A 12,663-nucleotide genomic window follows, 5' to 3' on the forward strand; every position below is an offset into this window, starting at 1 on the left:
TTGAAAATAAGAGACATTTAGACCTTGTTCACTTCGCGAATTTGAGTTTTTAATTCGAGTTAAGATATGATATTTTTTGAGAGCTTTTTCCTATAACTATAAAAAGTTAGATGTGACATTTTTTAAAAATTTTTTACTGTAAAAATTTAAAACTGAAAATTTAAATCGATAAAATGAATGAAATCTTAGAGAGTGTGCCACTCTTTACTTCACCTCTTTAGTTTTGTACCCTCTCAAAATAATTATTACATAATAAAAAATTGCAAAAAAAACATGAAATCCACTTTATTATGTAATAGTTTTAATGCACTATGAATTCCACTTTATTGTGTAACAGCTTAATGCACTAATGTGAGGTTCGATTTGTTGGAAGTATAATTTGGAGAATTGTCTTTGGATTTAAAAAAGTCATCGTTATTTAGGAACGTTTAGTTAGAGGATTTAAACTATGATTTGAATCATAGTTCATGATTTATTACAGTGTTTTTTCTCATAAAAAATACACATAAATAAAAAATAATTTTAATCACATGATTCTAATTTATGAACTAAACGTCTCTTGTACTTTGATAAATGCATGAATATTTATCGTAATAAAAGAATTTTTTTGATAAGTTATTCTTATTAATAGTGTTAATTTTTAATTTTTAAATTAATTTAAAATCACATTAAATTAAAAAATATATAATAAATAATTTTTAATATAAATTTAATAATTAAAAATAAAAAAATTATCAATAATACATTTTCTATTTAGTCCTATCATAAGTCATAACAGCTCTCCTGTAATAATAAAAAATAATAATAATTAGGCATCCGAACACTCGCAGAAAGGAATGGGGTTGGGTTGATGATGACTCATCAGCCGCAAAATTTGACATTTAGGGAAGCCGAAAGCAGAAAACCAAAAAATAAAAAATCCCATGCGCCTAAAACTCTTTGTCCTACTCTTTAATCAGGACAAGTGGGTCCCACCAATCATCATGGCTAGTTACATGCATTCTCATAATTTTAATTATTTTTTTTAAAAAAAAGAAGTCTCGAAATGGAAAAATCCCATGCTCTTGCCTTGAAAAGCGTGTCAAAGGACTCACGTCACGCGAGACCAGAGTCCCATTTTATCAGAGAAGTAGAAGAGAATCAAAATATACAACCAAAATGTCCAAAAGCCAAGCAAGGGAAGTTTCTTCCTCTCTTGGTGCCTTTTGTTTCTTTGTCGTTTTCTCGTCCTTTGCTCTGTTCATTGAAAGTGAAACACAGTTACACGCACACACGACACCCTTTTGATCTTTTTATTTTAATTTTATTGTTTTGTTTGGTTTGGTTTGGTTGTGCTCATCTTTCTTGAGCTTATGACGACTTGTTGGTGTCCCAGTTAAGCTTACTTTGTAGAACAAGTGGCCAAAAGCCCCACTACAGATTCAGCATGCGTAATCCTTCTTAGTGCATAACCTTTACACTATGTTTGGCAACGGTGAAAAGTTGGTACAAGAAAGAATGTGAAGAGATTTTGAAAGAGAAGAGTTGAAAAGTTGAGGTTGTTCAGTAGGAGAAAAAAACAACAAGTGAATTAACTAGAAGGGAAAATAGTACAAGTGGGACTTATTATTTTGTTTTTTTCGTGGGCATTTTTAATTTTTATGAGAAAAAAAATACTATATAAAACAGATTGAATTGTAATTCAAATTAACAAAAACAACAATATAGATTTTCACGATTTTAAAAAGGAAAAGTTATCAAAGACAATTTTTAATTAAAAAACAGAGACCTAGCAGCATTAAATTTTCTAAATCCTACCGAAAAAATCTCTTTAAAATAGATATTTTCAATACATGTATGGAAGTATCTTTAAACTAAAGTATTCATATCTTCAGAAAATATCAATATGTATTTTCATCATTCCTTATCTTAAACTATAAAAATACTTTTCGTTCTTCTCTCTACTTACTTACTGTTTAACATGTCAACTCTATTATTTTATTTTTTATATAAATAATAATATATTATGTTAATAGAATTTATGTGTTAAATAATAAATAAAAATAATAATAAAAAAGTAATAAAAAAAATGTAATTAACATTTCTCCGCTCCAAAAAGGAGTGTGGAGCCATAGATATCCAATCCAGTTAAATCTAAAAAACGATTCTGTCGTCTCAAATTACTATTGGATTGTCCACTTCTAAAACATGTAATTATTATAAAGAGTGATCACATGATGAGATACCATGATTTCTGCATCGAAAAGTTAACCTATGCATGCACTTCTAAAAGTTTGATAGATTATCGTTCCACTAAGCATTTCGCATTACTTAATACGATCTATTATTTTTCTTTTCTCTTCTTTTTTAATACACTTTATGATGTCTAAGATTTATGTACTACGGCGACGTAAGGTTTTCCACTTCAAAGTTTTCTATTTTCTTGAATGAACTTTTAATTTACTCCTAGGCTATTGTCTTTCTTCTTAAAGTTCATAGATAGCGGTATGTAGAAGAATTAAAGGGAAAAAAAATGAAAAAGTAAGGTGGAGTTAGCCATAATTTCCTTCAAAGATATACTAAAGTCGAAAAATACTATTTATTAATGTTGTGATGTATTAATGACTAGGAATATATATTTTTTGAAAGTGACTAGTATATTAAAACTTAAGAGTGTGATATATATATATATATATAATTTTCTTTCTTTTTTTCCATGCATAAATATCGCGATACATAACGGATGATGATGAATAACAGAAGTGATAATTTCAGTATTTTTCTTGTGAGAGAGAGCCAATTGATTTGATGGAATTAGCAGAAGTCCAAAAATCCAATAAAAAATTTCCCTCTTTGATTTGAAGTGACGGCACCAAAAAGCGGACCATTTGATTGGATTTCAGTTTCTCAAAGATATACATGAGAGATTTTAGACATGACATATATGATCTTGCTAAACAAGTGAATTTTTCAGCCTATCCAGCTTTAACCCTCAACTAATTAATTCTCTTAATCAATATTCTCTTGATCATTTTAGTTTAATTCCAACTTGTGATAGACATTACAATGTAAAAGAAGATGCTTAGTACTTGGACACGCTCTTACTCGAAAAATAGAAAAGAAATGGAGTTTGGACTGTCGTGGGTCAAGCCGTAATAACCTTAAGCCTGTCTTTGTCAACAACGCTATCAGAATAAGTACTTAAAATATTAGTATATATATTGTACTCTTTTCTATTTTGTGGTATGCATCATCCTTGTAGGAATTTCATGGTCGATCACAAAGTGGTTTGATTAATGACATGGATATTGCATTTGGAAAACTCACAAGTACTATCCGACATATTGGCCTTTCACAAGTGAAGGTATAATAGGGCCACAATAATAATATTATCTATTTATGGAGTAGTATCACCAATTAAAGTTGGATAGAGACAACAAAGGTAAGTTCTATTTAAGGACATGCGCATTTGGTTATGCTTTGCTCCATGAATATTGTTAAAATGAGAAGACCGACCACCTACCTTGGATCAAAAGGTTGACAATAATGATCAAGTGAGAAGATATAGTTTTCCAAAAAATAGAATTAAAAAAAAAAAAAAAAAGAGTTATGAAGATATCACTTTCCCCACGTTCTCAGTTAATTGAGATCTATTCCAAGAAAGATGTCACTTTACAACATGTGTCATGCATGTAATGCAAAAACATCAAACATGAATAGCTTTTATAAAAAATTATTAGTATTATTATTATTATTATTATTATTATTGAAAGGGAAATAAAACCACCTTCATAGATAGAGTTCAAAACCATGATCATCCAAATTTTTTTTAAAAAAGGTACATCCCTATCAAGGTGGCTTTAGAATAAGCTAACATGAACAAACGATATTCACTTTAAATTTTAATGTGGCTTCTAAATGATATACATAGCGAATTTTGGACGATTATAGTTTTGAACTCTAAAACCTTATAAAGATGGTTGTGGAATTATCGCCGTACCAATTTTAATGTGGCTTCTGAATGATATACATAGCAAATTTTGGACGATCATAGTTTTAAACTCTAAAACCTTATAAAGATAGTTGTGGAATTATCATCGTACCAACCGCATGACGACGATATGCATGTTTGTTCTAATTGCGTGATAGACTACCATATGTACATGAATATGATCAGATAATGAATTTTTAAAAAGATATATATGATCACAAAATTGCTCGAGAATAATATTAAATGTCGCCAAATTAATCCAATATACTTTTAAACAACTTGTTCAAACAAATGGAAAATTTCAACAGCAAAATACACAATAGTAGTATGACATATATAATTAATATTGTAACAAACACATGGGTGATTGAATTATAAGTAGAGCTACATATGGCTAGCTCGTACCATCAAAGTCGTCTTTGCCATGATGGTCTTCTCGTTTGGGGGGTTGGGGATATTGATGATCAGAGGAAGATGAAGATGACAAAAATGAGGAGGAAGAAGAAAAGTAGTGATCATTGGGAGCAATATTAATGGGAGGTGATTGATTAAAAAGATTGGAAGAGTGGTAATCCAACTCATGATCATCATTGCTTGATAGAAGTTGTGCGTAATGGTAGAGGTCCGGGAAAGTAGTAGCTTCAGATGGCCATGGATTAGGAAAAGCACTAGTAGGATAAGGAAGAGGTAGAGCTGGATCACAAGGAAAATTAATTTGTTGTACTGAGCCCGCACGGTTTTGTTCTTGTTGATGAGGAGACTGAACGACTATGTCACCTCTAGTAGTAGTAGTACTACCGCCACCTTCCGTGAGATAGGCATAGTCGGCCGTATTAGGCTTGCCTTGAACTCGTTCCGGAAAATTAAGCTTAGCTTTGGTGCCTTTGAATTTTAGAGCTGCTTTGTCATAGGCAAGAGCAGCATCCTCAGCTGTGTCAAAAGTGCCAAGCCAAACCCTCGCTGCTTTTTTAGGATCACGTATTTCTGCTGCCCATTTTCCCCATGGTCTTTGTCTTACTCCCCTATAGTGCCGTCTTCTCACATTCCCTTCACAAATTAATTTAGACAACATTATCATTGAAAGAATCTAATCATGAGTTACATTCCAATTATATGTTTTCATATGAAATATATAATTTTATTGAATATATATGTATGTATATACTAGAGAAAAATCATGAGCTACATTCCAATTATACGTTTTTCTATATAATGCGCCAGTTTCACTCACATACATTGGATTAAAAAGCTCCTTCTTTTTTACAAGAAATGTAATTGTCACATATAATACAAAAATAAATTAGTGCATAAAATGCATTTACACAAACACGTATATATACACGTGCGTGTGCAGTATGCATGTGAGAGCTTCACATGTGTGGGAATATTAATGGGGGGGGACAAGAGATACATGCACACACGCCTCTTCCATGTACTACTTGCCATGCACTAGCTAAGACCTATTGTGAAGGGACAGGTATGATATATAATTAATTAGCACATAAAATTAGACAAGAGAAAATTTGAATGCGCAAAAAGACTTCACTCCCTCAATTTTGAATCAAACATTAACATTCAATGTCATATAACGTGTTTGGTAAAACTTTTAGCATCAAATCTCAATAAATTTGAGCTTGAATATGTATCACATTTGAAAGGATTACTTGAAAACAAATAAAAAGCGTTAGGGACCCCATGTTTTCCATATATATTCTATATAGACACACACACACACACATACAAGCATACAATATATGATAGGAGGGAATGAATTAAGGAGTTCAGAGAAGGAAGGTTTGTAAACTCTAGCGTGTTCAAGTCCTGCATATTTATAAAACTATATATATATATATATATATATGTGTGTGTGTGTGTGTGTGTGTTTGTGTAAATGTATAGAACATGCATAAATGTATATGTATAGATTTTGAGAAAAGAAAGGTTTGAACGACCTTCCAACAAGTGGAGTTGTCGTTTTCAGGATTGAATAATTGGTTGGGCAAGCGTGTGTGTGTTTCTATCCACAATGCAATATATTTACAATTATTAGAAAGAAAAAGAGCAAAAGTAGACTAAAGGGCAAAAGCCAAAGGTCAAAGACGGGGAAGGATGGAATTATAGTTGGATGGGAACTCACGGAAGTGAACTCTTTATTCTGCAAAACTAGTACTACAATCGTATTTTATTATGCAAAGCTAATCTGACAGCGCGCACACACACACACATATATATATTGACTGATCTCTCTAAATAAACCACTTTTTTTTTTTTTATGTAATATCAAAACAAGTAAAAAACATAAGAGGTGCATGATGTGTTGTTTTGAGAGGATTGGGGAAAAAGAAAAAAGATGTTCTTAAGTTAATTACTATAAACAAACACATTATTTTTTTTTTCCGTCTTTTTTTGCACCAGAAAAGAGAAAGCTCTTTACGGAAAGGAAATTCTTGATACATTGAACTTGTCTAATAAGTGTAAACATGCTAGATCAGACACTTTGACCCCAGATCAACTCCTTGTTTTTATGCACTAGATAGATATTTGATAGTCATACTACCGCATCTACTCAGCACCTACATGAATATATACACAAGGCTGAATATATAGATTATACATTATATATATATATATAGTTAGGACGACATATAAATCTATTGTGATCTTCTCGGAGAAAGAGATCAAGATGGAAATGCATCTGGACAAATTAGAAAATGCATTTAAGAAGCTGAATAGTAAGGAAAAATAAGCAAAGAATCAGTTTAATCTTACCAAGAATGCAATTAAGCACTCATAGTTAGTACACTGTAGTTGTAAATTTACACCAACCTCTAATATTAAGATCTAGAAGACTCTAGATTACTTAAAATTCCCTTAATTGCCCCTTGATTTTTTTTTGCCCCCCCCTAAAAAAGACGAAAAAAACCTCCTAAACCCAGTAAATTCGAAAAGTTAAGGGGATCAAAAGGAGAGGTTATATATAATAAAATCAACCTCTAGCTAAAACATAAATTAATTAATTTAGGTATATATAAAAGTTTGTTTGTTAGTACCTTGATCTCGAGAAGGCGGTTGAGATGGATCTTGAGCAGCTTCTTGTTTGACATTAATTTTAGTAGAATCAGAGATATTGGGTGAAGGAGAAGTAGATTGCACCAGATTAGTCGATATTGGACTAATATGGCCATGTTGATGAGTGAGATCAGAATCAACCATAGCCGATAAGAAGCCGGTACTGTGGGACCAATTAGAAGGTTGCAGATCATAACCATGATAATGATGATGTTGATACTGATACTGATTCTGCTGATGATCATCATCTTCTTTGATGATCTCTTTCTCCTCCGATGCTTCTGAAGGAAGTGGCCGCTTGCCATGCCTCCGATCCACCTTTCTTTTTTATTTGAGCTTTTGATTTAATGTGCCTTTTTTTTTGGCTTATTATCTAGCTATATATGTATATATCTTGTGTGGAGATTTGCTAGTTTCCCTTAGTACTAGTATACTAGTGCTTCAGATTAAAACACCAACCATGAATATGGAACGATTCTTAAGATGAGCTGCTCTAGCTAGCTAGTGTGCTTGAAGAAACGGGTGAGCTAAAAGGGAAGCACCAGAAAAAAGGGAAAAATAGGGTTAGGTGTAGTTCAAGGGCTTTTATAATTGCCTTATATATTCCTAAGGGCTTTTATAATTGCCTTATATATTCCTTCCTCCAACTTTATCTACAATAATAATCTCAACAAATTAGTCAGGCATTTGTTTCATAGATTTAAACTACTGTATTTTTTATAAAATTTATTTACTTTTTTTTTTTTTTCAATCAAATAGGTTCTAGTATATATGAGAGTGATGTTTCTTTCTTTTCTTTTCTTTTTGGCTTTTATCTTTTTTTTAATCTATCTTATATTCTCTTTCTTCCTTTTCAAACAAAAAGAACAAAAATAAAGTATACATTTAATCAAGGATACATGTCTCGATTAAGATATTTTTTTTAATCGCATTGTTTTTCATCAATATTCATGATCACATATGTGTTAATAAAGAAAAACGGTAATATATTTTAACAATATATAAAAAAATTAAAAATTCTTATAATAGTATTTTTTTTCTTAAGTTGTCACGTGACGGTCTCTCATTTTTTTTTCACTTAATTTACTTTTTTTATCTTTTAAATGTTTTTTTTTCTATTTTTTTATTTTGTGATATTTTTATATTTTAATTTTTTATGTGAAATATTTAAAAATAATTTTTGCTCACTTTATTTTTATAAAAATAATTTCTTTTGTATATGTTTCTATTTAATTTTGTTTTTATCAATGATTAATTATTTTATGTATAATTTTTGTTCTATCAAAAGTTATCTTTACACATATTTTTTCTTACAGTACTACCCAGGCCCTCTCCCACCCCTTCTCCCTCATTTCTTTTCTTTTCTATTATTATTATTATTATTATTATTTAAAATGTTTTTGTTCTTTTATTTTTTTATTAAAAAATTTTTCTTTTATTTTACTCGAACTAATGAACTTAACTTCTAAGAAGACTACATATTTTCAACAGATATCAAACTTATAAAATTATTTTACACGTGGTGGCTCAACTAGTAAAAATAAAAGAATCAAATCTCACTTTACTTTTGTGTACGTAACTATTCCTTAAACAAGTGGTGCAAATTAAGTCAACTTTTTTTTTTCCCTCCTTGTTTTAACCTTTTTAAAGGTTGTAATATTTACCATAGCTAGAGGACATCCATGGATGGATGTGGCTATCAATGAAGTTATTAGTTTACACTTTTTTGCATGGCATAACCATTATTCCACTATGGATCAGGAACATAAATAAATGAATTTTAATATGGTCTATATTTTGTTCTTACACTTCTCTATTAAGCGATATGGCGCAACTGATGACGTCCCTTGAGTTTTAAAGGCTGGATTCACACCATTAAATAACAAAAAAAAAACAAAAAAACAGAGAGAGAAATACTAGTCCTTTTGGGAATTATATATAATATAGTGTTGGAGAGGATTAGGATCAGTAGATCATGACCACCTCTAACATTAAATTATTTGTGTATATATATAAATAATTGGATCGTCAGTTTGAAGTCAAACACTGCAATTATATTGCACTTCTAACAATAATCGTCGTTAATTAAGAGATGGCATCTCACCTCCGCGTTGTAGTAGTATATATGGTTCTTAATTCCTTATTTTTTTATTAGTTTTTTTATTTTTTTTCCCCTGCTGAAACATCTTAATTTGTCTGACCGTTGAAAATATACATGTTTGACTTGCAAAACACGTATGCAACAAGTAAGTCCGCCTATGTTTATGCCTTTGTCTTTGTAATCTCGGTATTAGTTCTAACTTCTAACCAAACACAGAAGAAAAATTCTATTTTTATCATTATTAGCATATTATCACTATAAATAAAATAATATATTCAAATTGTCACATATCAAAATAAGTTTTGTTTTATTTATTTATTTATTAGCTTTTCGTCATGGGTAATAGTTCTCTACTACTAGAACATGCCTATTAATAGTGATAAATAGCAGTACTTAGAATATGCTTGCAATCTACACATATATAGAATATTAAAATTGCATCACTAATTAAAAATGTTATTTGTAATCACTATTTAAGTGGAAGTACGAATTAAAACGGCCAATAAGTAACACTCAGGTTTTTTTAATTAATTATATATATATATATATTCATGTGATCATGTAAGTATATTCATCAATTCTCGTGCAAATACACACACATATTATATATGCATTTGATATATACGTCTTAGAAGCTCTGGCTAAAGATAGTTAGCAAGAGAAAGACTGACGTCCAAATGAATAGGGACAAGATTTCAGCATCTACTTTTATAGACACACAAATCTTTTCTCAAAACGACAATATTGATAGGCATATATATATATATATAATGTATGTATGTATATATGAAACCAACGACTGAGAGAGAAGCAAATCTGCTTTCGGTCCGCCCCTGCTTTGTATCCACGGTAAAAGACTAAAAGTTGGCATTTTGTGAGGAACCCCATAAACATGTCAATATGCATGCATTACTCCCTATCTTAAGCTAGCTAGTGTCCATGTCAAGAATCATTTCTCTGACATGTGCTGCCGCTAACTCTTCTTTATACATACATACATACATACACACACAAATCCGTGACAAAACTTAACAACTAATATATGATAGCTTCTTGTGGTGAGAATTTTTGTGTCGGCAAATACGTATTTTTAAATTTTATGGTCCGTTTAGTTCGTTGATTTAAATTTTTAACTTAAGTTGAGATGCAATTTTATATGAGAGTCTGTAGTAAAAAAATTTGATGTGACTATTTTTAAGAATTTCTTACTGTAATAAAACTCGAATCGGTGAAATGAACGGAACCTTAGATTACATCAGAGCAAAATAAAAAAAATACGAAATTATATAACAGAATTTAACGAAAGTTTAACAGTTTAAAATTACAAAATTTTAAAGTAGTGTTTTTACCTAGCGCATAATTTTTATTTATTTTTTAACATGTCTGTAAGGTTGGAGAATTCTGTACTAGAGTAAAAAATACTTCCTAATATCATGTACTGCTTTCAACTGTGAGATCTTTTATTAGATTCCCTCAATTTTACATATATTTATTGATTGTGATTTGATTTTAATGTGATTTAGAGTTAGGGGTTTAGACTGCAATGAGTTGTAATATACACATATATGTGTGTATATGTAGAGACTCAGAGGGGGCATATATGTGTTTTTTATGGGTCCTTCCGGTAGGAGGTTCCTCTAAAGTAACACTAAAAAATTTAATCATTTAAAAATTATATTATTTTTCTCTAACATTAATGTTACGTTTAATAATTATCAGGTTATGTTTTCATAACTGCATATTACGTTAGAGGCACGGTGTTTTTAGAGAGATTGAAGAAAACACATATATATAAATATATATATATATATATATATCAAATTAACGAAACATTCATATATTGATAAGAGAGGACATGCCATAATATATATATGTATATATGTATATGTGTGTGTGTGTGTGTGTGTGTGTGATGGTTGGCCGTCATATGGAACATGTGATCCTTGTCACCTTCAAAGTTCAAACACACGTACACTTCACGCGTGCTCATGCCCCTTCTGCTCTCTTTTTCCCTTGCCTTCATCAATCTTTATCAAATCAATACCAAATCTATCTCACAATCTCACTTTAAAACTTCCTAGTATATATATACATGTAAAAAGAATTTGTATATGGGAATGTTTGTAACCAACTAATTGTCTACATATATTCCTAGCTCCTCCTACATAGGTACATCCCCCGTTGTCGTTTATATATTCCTATTCTTCATTAAATCAAGGTGATGTTCGTGAATAAAATTCATTGTACAAATCTTATGGATAATATGTGGCTGAGAGATATATATATGTTAACGGTAAATCTATTACTTTGATTTCATTATTGAAGTGAGGGTTTGAATTTTTCCAAGCCAAATTTAAATAAAAAAAAATGAAAAACCTCATGGAAAATCATGTGTAATTATTAATTAACGAAAAAGAAAAGTTTATAAAATATATATATATATATATATATATTTAAATTGAATGGGCACGTTGGCGTTGGGTTGAATTAATTAGAGTTGGATTAAAATGAAACTATGGTCATCGTTGCCAGCATATATATATATATATATATATTATCTTTTTCTATATTATCTGTGAGGTAGGAAAAATAATAGAACATTAATCTAGGGAATTATCAAGTTAAAAATTAACCAGAGAGAATCCTTTTGCACATATATACCAAGACTCAATAAGTTGTTATTTCCCCCCACTAAAAAAAAAAAAAAAGAACTCTAGTGAGTCTGTAGAGATCGGAGACATTCAGCCTTTACCCCTAATTATCATCATATGTATTTATTCTATATAAAAATTGTGGTTCAATAATCGCTATATATGGTTTGAACTGATATTCAAGGCCTGAGCAGTGAGCATATTCAATTTGAAGTGAACTTTGAACAAAGCTGGTCCTCTTGCATATTTATTAGTCTCTCTACTTACATAATCAACCAAAAATCCCCTTAACAATTTCAGGTTTAAACTGAGTATTACCTACAATAATTTAATTCTGGTCTTGATCCAGCATGCAGTGAGAAACTGATTGAGAAATGCAACATTTATTTCCTTGGATTTGGTGCGGATGGTTTCTCATACCCCATAATTTGCGAAACTTCCTATCATTTCTACTTCCACATATATAAAAAATAAAAAAAAATAAAAATACTTTTGTCATTCCATTTATTTTGTTTTCTTTTTTCCTGCTATTCTTGTGTAATCTGACGGTTTAGAATTCCCTCAACCTCACTAATACCGCTGTATCTTTTCAATGTGGAATTCTTCTTTGTCTGCTAATTTGTGATTGGTATGTGTTCCTAGCTAGCTATAGAATACGTAGGTATGTATATATATTATATAAAAGAGGGTGATCTGTTCTAACCTTCTAAATGGAGATTTTTTTTATAATTAACCTTCTAAATGGAGATTTGTGACATGCAAATCAGAATCCATTTAGTACCTAAATTCATTTTCTGATTCGAATTATAATTCGTAATTCGTTATAATATTTTCTCTTATAAAAAATATATATAAATTAAAAATAATTTTAA

At 30.3% G+C, this 12,663-nt stretch overlaps 1 protein-coding gene across 1 annotated transcript; it reads right to left on the reverse strand.

The window, feature by feature from the left end:
* Positions 1–4,252: 4,252 nt before the first annotated feature.
* Positions 4,253–7,651, reverse strand: LOC21396325 (ethylene-responsive transcription factor ERF113). The gene is made up of 2 exons (XM_010101727.2): positions 7,021–7,651; positions 4,253–5,017 (listed from the first exon to the last, which is right to left on the reverse strand). The coding sequence occupies exons 1-2, from the start codon at positions 7,181–7,183 to the stop codon at positions 4,365–4,367; spliced, it is 816 nt and encodes a 271-aa protein (XP_010100029.1). The 5' UTR covers positions 7,184–7,651; the 3' UTR covers positions 4,253–4,364.
* Between the last annotated feature and the right edge of the window lie 5,012 nt (positions 7,652–12,663).

This window comes from Morus notabilis, unplaced genomic scaffold, assembly GCF_000414095.1.
Source record: "Morus notabilis unplaced genomic scaffold, ASM41409v2 Scaffold324, whole genome shotgun sequence".
NCBI lineage: Eukaryota > Viridiplantae > Streptophyta > Magnoliopsida > Rosales > Moraceae > Morus > Morus notabilis.

Coding starts and splice junctions, on each gene's coding strand:
- LOC21396325 (XM_010101727.2), bottom strand. CDS start 7,183: ATGGTTGATTCTGATCTCACTCATCAACATGGCCATATTAGTCCAATA. Junction 5,018..7,020: donor ACCGCCTTCTCGAGATCAAG/GTACTAACAAAC, acceptor TAATTTGTGAAG/GGAATGTGAGAAGACGGCAC.